Source organism: Megalopta genalis, chromosome 5 (assembly GCF_051020955.1).
Source record: "Megalopta genalis isolate 19385.01 chromosome 5, iyMegGena1_principal, whole genome shotgun sequence".
In the NCBI taxonomy this organism is placed as follows: Eukaryota; Metazoa; Arthropoda; class Insecta; order Hymenoptera; family Halictidae; genus Megalopta; species Megalopta genalis.
Genome location: NC_135017.1, coordinates 277542 through 293500, shown reverse-complemented (window position 1 = coordinate 293500; position 15959 = coordinate 277542). Strand labels below are relative to the sequence as shown.

The following is a 15959-nucleotide window of genomic DNA, read 5'->3' as shown; positions in this document are numbered from 1 at the left end:
ACATATGTAATTACAATGGTATTTAACATTGGCTGAAAGAAGGCAAAAATTCTTCATTGTTGTATCTGAGCAAAAACTTTAACGTATTTGTTACTAAAACGTATTTGTCTTGAATTGGTATTGTACGAATTTTCAATGGCATGTTTTCAGCTAAGCAAGTAGTGTACTAGAAGTCTAGGTGGTAGAGCTAAGTGTCAAGAAGCATTACCGCGCAGCATGCAAAAGTTAGCTCAGAATGCACAAAACTGACAGGAGAATCCTAATGTAGAAGTGGGAGTACTCTCTCTCTCTCTCATTTAGTCGAAGACCATCGCTGTGAGCAGATCAAGCGGTGTGCGAGCATGATAGTCACGAAAAGGCGTGATCTTTCCCCCTCTATCAAAGGAATGGAAAGGATGCAGTTAGTGGAGGATTCCGAGAGGCATGAAGTGCGGTAGCCGAGACCTTGCTATCCTGCTTGCACGCCGCTTGATTAGCTCATGACGATGATCCACGACTGAATGATCAGTCTTTTACTTCCACTCCTGTATTAGGAATCTTCTGTTATTTTTGTGCAATTTGGGCCAACTTCTGCACGCTGCGCGGCAATGCCCTTTGACACTTGACACTTATCTCCACCATCTACACTGCGAATTTCAAGTCGCTTCCCCTGGATGTTAGTATTGCTAGCACACCACTTGCTCAGTTCGAAAAATAATTATTAATATTAAATTAGGTATCTAATAGCTGCCACTTTATATGTATTTGATAAAATATTTTATTATTTCTCAACATATTCCAATATGCATTGAATATTCTTCGCAAATACGCTGGACAGAGTGGTCGAGAATTCTGTGAAGCAATTGATTTTATTATTTGAAGCTCATTGACGAATAGAATTTTGCATCGCATGTCTCAAATTGCTCGCCAACCGAACGAATGCGCGGGGAAGGTGAGATCGCAAGCACGGTCTTTGACTGCGAGGGCAGCACTGTTTCACCAGTCAATTGTCAACTAATCAGAGCAAAGAAAATTTCTATATCCACCCTCGCTAACGACTGCAGGAGTAGGACCCATTACTGTACGCTGGTATAAGCCGCGGGCAGCTAGAAGAATAAGCTACAATAAGCTATACATAGATTTCAAATCGATGGAATAGTGTACGTCACATGCTGCGCCGAGACTCCCATAAGCAGAATGGCGCGCATAACGGGTGTACATATTACAATTATGAATGTGACGCAACATAGCATTCAGCAAAGGCTCTGCGTTCATAGTTCAGAACTATAATGTACATGAATAATGCGCGTCACTCTGCTGTACGGGATTTTGGACGCATCACATCACTTATCCCACTCATTAGAAATAAAATATATGACTTATTCGGCTGCGAATGTTATATTATAATTAGTATTCGCAGGAAAAGTGGCTACACAAAGAGTGAGGGCAGGCGACCCATGCACGGGAATCCCGCATAGCCGCGTGACGCGTCTGCCACATGAACATTATAATTCTGAACTACGATCAAACAGAGGCTTTACGTCCCGTCGTGATCGTAGTTCAGAATTATAATGTTCACCCGGTAGACGCGCTACACCGTTCTGCGGGACTGCACATGCGTCACCATACCATTCCTTGCATAGCCTGTTTTCGTGCGAACACAGGTTATGTATAAACTACCAAAGTTTGGACATCGCGGCCACGTGACAGATACAGTTTAGAATCGCTTGCCGAGTACATTTTGTGAGTTTTATATTCTTTTGCATTTTATATTATGTTGTTAACATATATTGTGAAATCACAGGTAAGACATATTTCTAATATTAATACATTCAGTTCAAGCGAATAAATGATAAGTTATTTACAAAATCATTATATTAAAAATTATTTTACAAATAGATGATATAATGACTGATAAACATCAACTAGGTCCTAGTGGATTTAGTATTGTTTTTGTTCCAACAACTACTGACAGTGAATTAGGTAAATATATAAATATATTAGGTCATTAACTATGAAATAGCTTAACTTAGTAACCAAATATACAGGGTGGGTTGGAATTCGTAGTACAACCGAGCAGGGAGTGTTCCTACGCGAAAAAATAAGACAAAAATTTGGTATAACATATTTTATCCAGGGCTTCGCTTTCGAGAAAATTGACTTTAAAGTTCATTTTTGTAAACAATTTAGTTGTCGTTTATTCTTCTACTACAGTTGCCTTCGTCTGAGATAGTGTTTACAGTTTTTGACAATGATGGAAATAATTTGCAACAATTAATGTTTGCATACATTATCTCGGACGAAGACAACTATGGAACCCTGGATAAAAAATGTACCAAATTGTTTCTTTATTTTCTCACTTATATTATGAATTCCAGCTCATTCTACATATTAAATATAATAAATACCTATATATATATATCTATATATTTCTGTATGAGTTTGTGTTTACAAAAGCAAAATGTTTCTTAGATCAATGCAAATTTCTTACAATATGGAATTATTATCTAAATATGTATAATTTCTTTCCTTAAACACTATATTTTTTAAATTTCTTTGACATGCATTTCACATGTTGTAAATTATGAAATGTATTATATATAATTCAAGTAATAATCAAAATTTTATTGATAGACACTGGTGGTACCAGCAGCAGCATTGTTGGTCCACCATCCAAAAAGGGAAGGATCCAAAAATTCAGAGAAGCATGGATGCAAGAATCTATTTTTGCGCCATGGTTAGTCAAGTCACCATTAAACAACTTTGAAGCCATATGCAGAGTCTGCAACAAGGTGTTTCGTGCAAAACGAGCTGATCTTCTGAAGCATGAAAAAACTGTGACCCACCAAGCACAGATGGCTATTTCAGGAAGAGAAATAAACATTAAAACTCAGCAATTATTACATCACAAAGGAAGAATTAAAAGGGCAGAACTCAGGTATGTGTTAGATATAGTGGAGCATGGTAGGAGTTTCAGTTCTTGCAAACATTATGTTGACATAATTCAAGACAGTCATATGGAATGCAATTGCCCTACTACACAGAAGTTAAATTTGAAAACCACAAAAATCAGAGCTATAATTAAAAATGTAATCAACAAAGCAATTATTGAAAGGGTAGCCAACATTTTGAAACATACATTTTTTTCTATATTGATTAATAAAGGTACAGATGCAGGGAATAGCAAAAATTTTGCTATTTTAGCACGCTATATTCATGAGAACAAAATTCATAGTTATGTTTTAGAGTATATTAGTATTAAAAGTGCAACAGCCGATATTTTATTTAAATGTTTTGAATATGCTCTAGCAAAGCACAACATTCCCATAAAAAATGTTGTTGGAATTTCTAGCGACAATGCTAATGTTATGGTGGGAAAGGATCAATCCTTCGTAACATCATTTAAGGAACGAAATCCAGAGGTAGTAATAATTTCGTGTATTTGTCAGAAGCTAAACCTCATTGCTATTCATGCATGTAAATTCATGCCAGATGATGTAAATAAATTAGTGCATCGTATTTTTAATTACATTGGACAAAGCGGAAAGAAGAAACAAGAATTAGAGGAATTACAAATGTTTGTGTCAAGACATAGAATGCTTGAACCATCAGAAACGCGATGGTTGTCAGTGCACGAATGTATCGTAAAATTATTAGAACAATGGGCCATTTTATTAAAATATTTTGAAGATCAAAATAATGCATATACCACAGAAATTCTTGAGGATTTAAATTCATCATGTATTAAAGCATATTTAGAATTTTTAAATTACACTTTGAAAATAATAACACGGTACAATACAATTTTCCAAAGTAAGCAAACCCAGATAAGCACCATGGTAGAACAATGTTATGACCTACTAAAAGATTTAGGATGCAATTTTTTGAAATTAAATATTGTACATAATGTAAATTTACATGAAGTAGATCCTTACAATGAAGGAAATTTGCTACCTTTGAATGAAATGAATATTGGTTGCAAGAGTAAATCCACTATTAGTGAGTGCGTGAAATCCGAGAAAGTTAAACAATTTTACACAAATTGTCAGAATTTTTATCAAGCAGCATTTCAAAGTGCAGTCGATACACTGCCATTTAATGATATATTTTTAAGATCATTAAAATTTTTGCAGCCATCAGTTGCTCTAGATCTTCAAAAACATGAAAACCACATAGAAAATATATTGCAGAAGTTCAAATCAAAATTTGACGACGAAGTCGTATTACAGGAGTGGTATTTTCTTGGTTTTCTGGAAGAAGAGACGAAAAGTGCATTATTGTCATTAAATGTATATGACTTTTGGATTAAGATGATTGAAATTTCGGATAATAAAGCACAAAAATTTAAAAATATTTGTAAGTTGGCATTACTGTGTCTGACTCTACCGAACTCAAACACAGAAATTGAAAAATTATTTTCATTAGTAAATAACATTAAAACTAAAAAACGGAATAGATTAGGACATCGTATGGTCGAAGCATTATGTCGCATTAATGTGGAATTAAATAGTATGGACTCAAAATGTTGCAACTATCCAATTACGGAGGAAATTTTAAAGAATTTTAATAGTAGAATGTATGAAGAAGATATTGTGCCACATGAATTAAATGATATAATTGTACAAGATCAAATGTCAAGTGACGATGATGATATCGAAAATGTCGTGTAATAATACAATTTTGTAAATAATTAATATAATTATAGTATTTGTAAAAAATAATATTTTCCATTTGTAATAAAACATATTATTAAGTCTCTTCATCGTATTTTATGTCTCATTTCATAAGCAGGGAATAATTCATTTTATTAAAAAGAAAACAAAGCCATCTGCAGCTCTCCGTCGCGTCGCCTTCGTAGTTTAGGATTGTAATGTACATCCATTATGTCTGCCATTCCATCGATTTGAAATGTAGCTTATTCTTCTGGCTTGAGTCTCACGTGTCACTCATACTTGCTATTATCAGGTGTCTTCGTCGATTGCATCATCGGAATCTGTCCGTTATTCGCGATGACGTCATGCTTGGCAAAAGTGGCGCTTGCGCGTGTTGCCACGATATGTAAAAACATGGCTTTCTTGAGCGCATGTTTACATGAGCTTGCTTGAAGCTATTACGTCTCGTCAGCGCACGACATAAATGTACAGAGCGAACTTCTGTCAAAGTAATTTAATTAATCTCATCGAAACTAGAAGGTTAAAATGTATTATTGTGAATTATTTTATATTTAAAATTTATCAGTGATGTATTTTATATTTAATATTCATCATAAGAAAGTATTTTATATTCAAACTGTATCATTGTGCAGTATTTTATATTTACAATTCATCATAGTGAATGGTACTTTTTTGTATTCTAAGATTTCTAGTAATATTTAATTTGTATGAATTTATCACAATAAGTAATGAACTTTTAAAACCTAGTCAGAATTTCAACAAGCTACACAAGTTCAAAGTATTTTTATGTTATTTTCACTTTAAGCAATATGAGTAAAACTTTCAGTCACGGTTTTAGTTGGATGTTATATTATATTGTTCATATTAATATTTAATTATTGTTCATTAGTAATATTAGCAATATTACTATTTTTATTTAGAGTATAGTAAATAGAATAAATATAAAAACATTCCAATTTTCGTTTTCTAGAATAATATTTTTGGTTTCTATGATCTTCGCTTTAACATTTGCGTTGCTGGTACTACACAGAAATGTCCAAAGCGTTAATGCTTGGTATAATTTAAAGCAATATTATTAAAATTTAACGTAATTCAATTATCCATTTAAGATTAAATTAAATTTTTAAATTACTTTTAAATTATTTGTTGAGCTACTCTTTAATTTCAGTTGTCCTGGGTTAAGTTTACATAAACGTACATACCAAAAGTGTTCATGTTATCTTCCAGTAAACAATTTGTCCTGAATTTATTATGAATTTGACAGTACGCATTTATGCTAAATATCGAGTCATCTGTTTCTGCAAATTGCACCTATTTGGCACCAACGCGTTGCCAAATACAGGCCAAACCTTAAAGCGCTGCCACATGAATGCGACCGATCTGACCTCTTCAAACAATATGTTTTGTTACAAGGTTCCGCGTAGGTTTGTCATTGATTTGGTAACGCCAAAGTGTCTGGTGCCACGTGCTGGCTCCAAATTCAAATAAATTTCCTCGCAAAGTACACTACACCAACCATTTTACATGTATTTGGTCGAAGCAGACTTGGCTAACTGGGCATCAACTTCACTTCGCATAGTTTTAAACTGAAAGCAAATTGAACAACTGAGATAGCATTTGGAGGAAAATAAGTAGTGTCAAACAGCAGATAAAATGTAACACCGTAAAATCTCGATGAAGACATAAAGGCAATCCCATATAATATTGATTAGGTGACATAAAAAGAAACAATCTTCAAGACACCAGAACTTTTTTGAAATATAATTTTATTTAATAACGTATTTGTCACTTATTTTATTGCTCCTTTGCAACTGTTCATAAAGTTTAGATATTTACTTGATATAAAAATCTTTGACTTTATTTTTAAGAAGATGAGGAACAGAAAAAAATAAGTGATAGTCCCAAGAGACATGTCTCAAGTGATAGTCCCATATGTTATATGCTTCACCATAATATATACTTTTAATTTAGTAAGACGTATATTTGTTAAAATATCAAATTTTATTAAAATGTTAACAATATATAAAGTTTCTTAACTCTTATTGGTAAGTGTATATCGTAATAAAAACCGCTAAAAATCTGAATAAATACATATAGGGTGTTTCAAAATTATGTTACTTCCGGGAAATGAGGGGTCATTTGAAATAACATTTTTCATAGCGGAAATGCAATCCGCGGCTTTGTTTACGAGTTATTAACGAAAAATGCTGACCAGTGAGAGGCGAGCTCGACTGGCGCAAGGCGACATCTATAGACATCGGTAAACATATTGCTCACAAAATATTGTGTCTGAATCTGAGTAAAAATATTTCTCCAAAATATTCTTATTATGTAAAAGAGTTCTATGCAAAATTTAGGTTAAACTGAAGCGTGAATGTTTTCAACATTACAGGCAGCGTCAATAAAATAGTAAAACATTTTTTTTTTGCAAAATTTCGAACATTAACTTTGGAGAGTTGCCAAAAATCTTTCTCGCAAACATTGTTTTTATGTAAAGTTAAGCTGTTGGACAAATTTTAGCAGAATCGAGTTTGGCCGATTTTCAGAAGTTTAACCACATTCGTAATTCTGATGAAACCCCTACTGGAGTTAGATTGTATCCTCAATAAGACGTTTCCGTTTCAACAATATAGTGAGTTATCATTCGCGGCCTCGACATAAGAAGGTAAAAATCTGACGAAGGTTTCGCACATTAGCGTAACTAGGATTTTTGTTGGGGAAGGGCGGGGGACAGGTTCCTTGACTTTATTCATGTGTCTACTTTATACAATTATAGATCATGTACAGTAGCAGTCATCAATTTAAGACGATCAATTTTAATTCAAGTTACATGCATATTGTACAACTGTTGCGTTACGCAATATGTTTATTAAAATGTTACGTATATACATATATACCTATGCAGAATGATCCGTTTAATTGGACTCTGTGGAATATTCGTTATCAAAAATATGTTCCTACATAAGTTGTTTAATATAGAGGGAGACGTTAGATGATATAAACAATATTCCTACAGGTGTAGTGGTCAGATATTGAAGTCAAATTAATATTTTCAAATGGGACGCTGTACTTTTTTAACCATAACATAACAGCATTTGTTGAGACGAATACAATGAATACAGTGGCATAAATGAAATGCATATAAGACAGATGAACGCAAATCGCTAGTTGAATTCTACGTAACTGTATCAGTTAATCGTATCAAATGGCACAATAAAAATGATCGAGCATCTTACCTTTTAGTTTTTACGCAACTACACTATCCATTTGCACTAAATCGATTCTTTTGTTTTTTGTCAGGTATATGCTTGCGAAGGCAGCCGTATACCTACGAACACTGGTAAAAAGGAATAACTTTTTTAAAACTAGACTAAATGACTTGAATTTTTTTTAGATGCTAAAGAGACCAGTCTGCTAGACAATGACTATAATAATTTTTTAAAATTTTGATATCAGTTGGAATGACAAGAAAAAAATAAAAAACTCATGTTTTTTAACTTTTTTATCTGAACTTATAACAAAAATTTTAAAAATGCGTTTTGTAGAACTAGGTCATTTATATGTGTACTGAAAATTTCATCGAAATAGGTTAACGCAAAGTCAAGCTACAAGCGCGTTAAAAGATTTTAAAAACTGAAGATTTCTCACACTTATTGGTCGAAAGTGTCAAAACTCGGGACAAAACTGTGATTTTTCAGATATTTAATTGTTTACAGCTCATACCAAGATCAACCGATCTCGAGATCGGTGATAATCGGCAATTATAAAAATGAGCTGCGAGGCTCGAATATTCGTATAAGTTGTCTATTCCTAAGATGTCCATTTTTCGTTTCCAAGTTGGGGGACAATGTGAGGGAAATTCTTACACGAGAACTATTATAAAGATGGACTGTGTGTATATAAGTGACATCAAAATATTTTTAAATCAAGTGCTATCCTTCCTTTCTCCGTCCTAAATCATTGACATATTACAACAATAACGGCAGAAAAAATATAGTAGTACCTAATCGAAAAATTTTGCCCGTTCTCGCCTATTTTTAAGATATTCAAGTTTAGAGTATCAAGTACTTCAACGCTCTCGCCGTGAACAATGCTGAAGATATTGAAATTAAGATCGTCGTATTAACACTTTGACTGTTACGTCAACAACTTCAAAAAAGTTGAGTTAACATCCTTGCGTGTTGTAGATCCTAATAAAATTAGGATGTTGTAGATAGAGTAGAGTAAAGATTAATTCTCAAATCTGAACAAATTATTCCACACGTTATTTGAAACAATATATAATAATTTTTAATTTAAAGTAACCCATACATATCTTAAATAAACTACATATTAATCTGAATTACTATACATATATTATTTATTATATTTTAAAAATTAATTTATTATAATGCTTAAAAACGAAAATACATTTTAATTTAAGTTGATCTTAATGTGGATTATCAATTAATTATAAGTTTCTTTAATAATGATTTACATTTAATTATTAACTTATAACAGTCAAAGTGTTAAACCGCACATTCTAATTATGAAGGTTGTATCATAATATGTGCGATCCACCTCGGCAGCTGATAGTATGACTAAAAACAATGAAAAAAGCCATATAATTACATGTTTTATCTACTTTCGTTTATGAAATATAACGAATTTTCTGTTTTAACTATGTTTACAGAAGTTGCTCAAAATGAGTACCTTGACTTTGAATACAAACCTGCACGCATCTTGTTATCGATCTGGTTACTCTCTCTTTCTCTCTCTATTATACCCGAATTTCGTAATATTTCAACATTTTCAATAAAAAATGTTTTATGCCGTTCTTTCATTTTCAGAGAGTTTGCTCTGTTTATAAAATTTGTAATATCTCATAAATGAAGACAAATAGAACATGTATTTACGTGATATTTTTTTCATTGTTTTTATAGACGTAACAGTCAGCCCTCGAAGCGGGTGCCACATATTACGAAACACCCTGTATAATCACATCCACATATGGGAAAATAATTAACATTCAGAAAGAGTAAATTCAAAATAATACTCGCGTCGGTAGCGTCTGATTTCGAATTTTACATTCTTAAAATTAATTAATTAATTAAGATAATAAAAAAATTCATAATTAAACGAAGTTCTGACGCGTGACCAACGTTTTGAGAAGAAGCGCGCTGTGCCACCACGGTGGGAGACACTGGTTTGGTAGAATGGCGGGGGCGGCATGGTAATCGCGCTTGTGTACCGCCCTGTAGGGAGCGTTCCCCGTGCACTGCGTCAGCTGGTATCTGCGCAGAAGACAAATATCGAGTAGTATAACGTGGACTTGTAAGCACGACCATCGTGTGCCGGCTTTTACGAGCGGCTCGATATAGCCACACGGCGTTGTGTTTCGCGTGAAACGAAACGGAACGAGACGACGGTCGTCGCCGGCGTCGTCGACGACGGTAGGACGCGACCCGACGATCCGAAACAGTTCGCGTTTGCTAAACGTTCTCCTTCATTCGTCTTGGCGTCGAATTCACCGCGAGTGGAATAATTGATTGGCTGGGGAAAGCCCGGCGGTACACGGCTGCAAAAGGAAGGAACTGACTGAATACCTAGGAGAAACGGTTCTTCGTGCCAGCAGACATGGGGCTCAAGGACTTCCGTATAATCTTTGACAATCCTTGGAACACCTATTACCCGGGACAGACGGTCAGCGGAAATATCGTGGTCGTTCTAGATAGCACGAAGAAGGTCCGCGGTACGTTGAATTGGAATCATTGCGGGCTTAGCTCGATCCGCATAACGGAATGAATCGGCCGGACAAGTTTTGTCGAGCGTCGACAAGTTATTTTCACCTATTCGTAATGCTGTGAGCCGCGTGAGATGAGAGACGAGTGCGCACGCTGCTTGCTGATGTGTAACGTGACAGGTGGCCCTGCCTGGATTTTTCTTAACAACTCGACTAGTCTATACTCGGCGATTTGCGCAATCCTCTTAACAAACACGTACGTTGAATATTGGTATTTTTCTCGCGCGATCCTTGAAACGTTAGATCGATTTACGATTATATTGATGTTTTCAACTTATTCTTAGGGATCGACGATTGGTCGGTGATTTATTATTAATCGCACAGGAGTTTTAACGCTGCCGTTTTTTATACGCAAAATTTATCTGCGCCGGATTTGCAATGAAATTAAAGTTGTTTTCATTTTTACGAGAAGGTAATGAGCATGGATTTTTTTACACAATATTAGTAATTAGTTTGGTTGATCGGACTGGGATCTTTAAATAGTCTGGTAATATATTTTTTTAGTGTAATTGCGATAGTTATCTAGTAAATAACTGATCGATCGAATTGAAATTTTTTTAAGTCGTCTTGTTGATATTGTCATTGCAGGCTCGCACTGTTTAATCATTAAACTGACAAAAGTCAAAATTATTTTCATCATCATGGGTTTCTTATATTAGCAACTAATTATTCGACCACACTGGTATATTTTAAATAGTCTTAATGATATTGATATTTAAAATTGTCTTATTTAGTGCAATTACAAAAGTTATTTAATAATTAATTCATTTTTCCAGTTGAAATTTTGAAGTAACATTGTAAACTCTCGCGTTTTACTCGTTAAATCGATAAGATTGAAATTTATCGAAACAAAATGATTTTCATAATTATTAGAAGGTAATAAGCATGCACTTTCTATATTAGTAATTAATTAATCGATCACACTTTTCCATAGTTTCCATGATATTGATATCGGAGATTGTTTTTTTAGGGTAATTGTACAAGTTATTTAATACCTAATTAATCGGCCGTTGCAATTTTAAAGTCGTCTTGTTAATACGAAGATTGCAAGCCTTCAATTTCTCATCGCTAAATTGACAAAAACTGAATTTGTAGAATCGAAATTATTTTCACTTTGCAGTAAGGTAATAGCATGGACCTTTTACAGTAGTAATTAGTAATTATTTCGAATTTTTTTCATTTATGGAACAAATGAATAGATCAAATACAGAACTGTAAAGAGATTAGAAGAATTTAAGGATATTATCAAATTATTTTCAAATTATTACAATTACTAAAAAATCGAATACATTTTCATCTATTTTATGTTTCACATTGAAATTGTATTACATAAAAATCTTATAATTAGTCGGTTACACTGGGATTTTTAATGTAGTTTCGCTGTTATCGATATTTGAGATCGTCTTTTTTTAATGTAATTGCAAATGATAGTTAATCATTAATTAATCGCTTCTATTGAATTTTTTTTATTTTTTATACACTCTACACTGTAGGGTGTCATTTTTGAATCGCAAAATTCACAGGAGCTTTTACAAAATCAAAATAATTTTTATTATTACAAGAAGGTAATAAGTAGACCGCGATTCTTTATGCAAAATAAAAATTGCCTAAACCAATTCTAAGAATCAAAACTGAATGTTTTTATTTTTTAATTATTTTAATAAATCGAAAATCGTGTAATTAATATATTATCGTTGTGTTTAATATATTAATTTTTAATTGTATCAATGTTAATAGTAAAGTAATTAATTTATTGGTCACTCACAATTAATAATTATTTAATCAGTTCTACCAAAATTGTCAATCTTGCATTGTAGACTGTTAACTTTTGATCGTTAAATCGATAAGAACTAAATTTATAATATCAACATTATTTTCATCATTGCAGAAATATGATTGCTATGGAAATTTTTGTTCAATCAGGGATTTTAAAATTATGTTAGTTGCATGGAAAGGCTGGCGTTCTTAGCATAGTTATACAATTCGTATCAACTACTTTTGCAATCGAATCAAGGCTATTTTCATCTTTAACGAAGGATGGTAATGGACATTTTAAATTAACTATTAATTAATCACTTGCACAGGGACTGTAAGATCGTATTGATCATATCGACATTGAGAGCTGTGAACTTTTTAGCGCAATTATAAAATTTTTAAGACCACCATTCATATTGAATTTACAATGAAATTGATATTAATTTTTGTTACGAAATGAACTTCTCTTATTAACAGTTAATTACTCAATGATATAATGAGTTTAACATTAGAACTAACGAGACCTAAACGCGACTAATATATATTATTTTATAACAATGACAAGATTGAATTTATTTAAACAAAAAAATGTTCATAGTAACAGTTTTATAATATCGGAAAGTATAAAACAAAATATTAGAAATCAGTCATTTTCGTGATTTAGCACGTACGTAGTTCTATTAGTGAAGTCGTTTTGCTGAGTTTATTGTGACATAAAAGATGTTTTGGTTTTTCGAAATAGTTGACAACTATATATATATGAACTTCTGTAATTAATATTTACATAGAATATATTCAATTAATCATTCACAATTAAAAACTTAAAAATCGTGTTAATAATATATCGATATTGAAAAAACAATATTCTTTAGTGCTATTGTAAAATTTACAATAGAATTAGAATAACAAATTCTAATAAAATTTAAAATGCAAGAAAAATTATTAAATTAGAATGAGTTTCGGTTGATGAAGGAAACTTTTTTTTAATTTGAATTTTAGTAAAAAATAATAATAATGAGAATTGTATAAAGAACGTCAGTCTAGCAATTACCATATCCTTTCTACAGAAATGTAAAAATTGTGTTAATAACATGATTTATATTCATTGTCGTCTTTTAACGTAAAATTTACATGTGAATTAATTTCCACAGAATGTTCGAAATCGTGTTCATGAAACCAAAATTCACTGTCGCTTTTCTATGTAAAAACAAGTAGATCGAAGTTATTTCTTTTTTTGAGCAACTATAAACCGTTTTCCCTATTTTACACTCGTTGACGTGATTAATAAGGCGAATGCAATGATTAATCGCGTTTGTTTTTTGATTTGAAGATGTCGGATTGCACGGATTGACGAGCAGAGCGGGGATTTATGAATGTTCTATTTTGAGTTTCGTTCTAATTTGTAAGTGACACACGATGCATATCTCGGAACTGCTGTCACCGCAACGCCGCCGCGCTGATTTTTTTCTCCCGCAAGGTATAGTTTAATTATAGCACGACCATGCACGCCCGCATAGTGGAAATGGACAATGACGGTCAGCCGTGGAATATTTGTTTGTGTCACGCCACATTGTTTTTACAATGCCTTGTGTATTTCTATATTGTTATCGTTTCTTTCGTAGTGTCCGCCATTATACTTTCATAATGAAGTTTTTGTATTTTCCCAATGCCAGGTATTATACCACTGTATACCAAGCACATATACATATAATATCATAACACAGAACTCTAGCAGAAATCTCTGAAAGATATTTTACAATAAGGTGTGCCATTAAATAATAATAATGATGATGATTCATACCCAGTCTAGACATTTTAATCGTGTTTCATTGTTATATTTCTTTTTACATTTATATTGTACCTCTAATAAACAAACAAATGTAACAAAATAATGACACACGTATATTTACAATGACAAATAGCAAATAATATTTTAAATACATATTTGATAAATATTATGAGTGCAACATAATTTGTATGATAAATGCAACATAATTTGTGCGATAAATGCGACATAATTTATACGATAAATTCAACATAATTTTCATTGTAAATACTCAGCCGTTTTTCTGTTAATAATAACTATCTTAAAATAATTTTACAAAACCTGAACAGTATTTAAAATGGTACCATGAAAATCTTGATTATATCTTTATATTCTATTATATAAGTTATAAAATACTCCATTGTTTTTGAAGATGTCCATTTTCTCCTAATAATAAATAAGCATAAATCTTAAATATTGAAAAATTCTCGAAGTGCAAGTTCCATCACAACATTCACATTATAAGATACTCTATCAATTTTAAAAAAACATCGTTCTTTTATAATTAATATTTTAAGTAGAAATTTCGTTACACTTCAAACTTAACGTACAAGTGGTGTCATAAACTTTGACAACGTTGGTGATAAATAAAATAAACTGATAAAAATTGCTAATATATTGTTCATATTTCAAACATTGACAGGTTATTCTATGATCTTTTAAAACGGGCATTACACTTGTTTGTAAAAGTTGAGATTATTAAATGCGAAATACAATAAAAGAAAATAGCGGTTATTGTGTTGCTGTGATTACAAAGCTGATATTTACTGTGTCACTATAATTACAAAACTGAAATTCATTGTGTTACTGTAATTACAAAGTTGATATTTACTCAGTTACTGATGCTGTAAATAACAAACCTCTTATTTAATTCAATTTAGTCTCCGTCTTTTTGCAACGTGATATGCGTTCGCAAACCCTGTTTTTGACTTCTCGGTGGTACGCTACCACAACTATGACTAATAATTCGGAAAGCATTACACCCAGCTGCATTATTTAAGGCATCTCCTTCGCGTTGGAATGCAGCATGTAGTGCGTGCGATACTAACAATAAGAATGAAGTGTTAAACACTAAAATTAGAAGTACTTAGTTTAAGACCGAGAGTACGTGTTCCATGTAACATTGAAACAGAATTGAGTATCTAACTAATATTATAATAAATGTTAGTTATAGTACAATATTTACAATAAAATCATTCTCGTGAATCAACGATTTTGGCTTCAATAGAAACGCATTATAATGCGTAGATGTGTTAATGCGAATGATTAATTCGTTAGAGTATTTTATTAATATTAGCATTAAACCATTGTAAAACTAAATAAAAGATATGCAGGAATCAATTAGACGTTTCTGTTTATTAAATATTCAGTTGTTTCTCCTTTATTGCTCAGAATTGTTCGATCAGACGTCCAACGCAACGGAAATTGATTTTCATTTATTAAAAGAATGTACACTGCCGGACAAAGGTGCAATCGTACGCGATGAATTTTCACCTGTATAGAAGCTCATATATAATTAGAACCGATTATTGACATCCTGACTTGTTTACTCTATGAACAAATATTTATATAAACGTTTTTACTCGCTGAATGAATTTCTTTCTTTGCAATCACATTTCAAACGATAACGATTTATGGTAAATTTAACATTCACTGTTATTTAATAAAAATTGTACGTAAAATCGTCGAATTTTGTTGACTGAAAATGTGAATGGACTTAGGTGGAGCTATTAAAAAATAACGTTATACATATAATATATACTCAATAATATAATTTCTAAACTGAGCGAATGGGAATAAATTTATAAATTGAGAATAAAAATAGGAATTTCAACCGTGCATACATGGCTTCGTTTTTGAGAAAATTAAATTTCATAATTCACTAACATTTCATACTAACAATAAGTATGAAAGGAAATAACTATCGTTTTTCATAAATAAAATA

The 15959-nt window shown here is 32.2% G+C and overlaps 1 protein-coding gene and 1 long non-coding RNA gene across 11 annotated transcripts in view; one reads left to right on the top strand and one right to left on the bottom strand.

The window, feature by feature from the left end:
- The first annotated feature begins 1238 nt into the window (after positions 1–1238).
- The window catches only part of LOC117227705 (arrestin domain-containing protein 17), a 42525-nt gene continuing 27804 nt past the window's right edge, over positions 1239–15959 (top strand). Inside the window, exons 1-4 of one of the 10 annotated variants that reach the window (XM_033483182.2) lie at positions 1263–1722; positions 1879–1962; positions 2614–2917; positions 3332–4737. In XM_033483182.2, the coding sequence (XP_033339073.2) occupies positions 1887–1962; positions 2614–2917; positions 3332–4649 (1698 nt within the window). In that variant the 5' untranslated portion in view covers positions 1263–1722; positions 1879–1886 and the 3' untranslated portion in view covers positions 4650–4737. The other 9 variants (XM_033483181.2, XM_076522392.1, XM_076522397.1 and 6 more) reach the window with 9 other exon arrangements.
- Positions 7449–14962, bottom strand: LOC117227707 (uncharacterized). Its single transcript, XR_004492131.2, has 2 exons — positions 14875–14962; positions 7449–9925 (listed from the first exon to the last, which is right to left on the bottom strand). It is a non-coding gene; the product is annotated as an uncharacterized LOC117227707 (long non-coding RNA).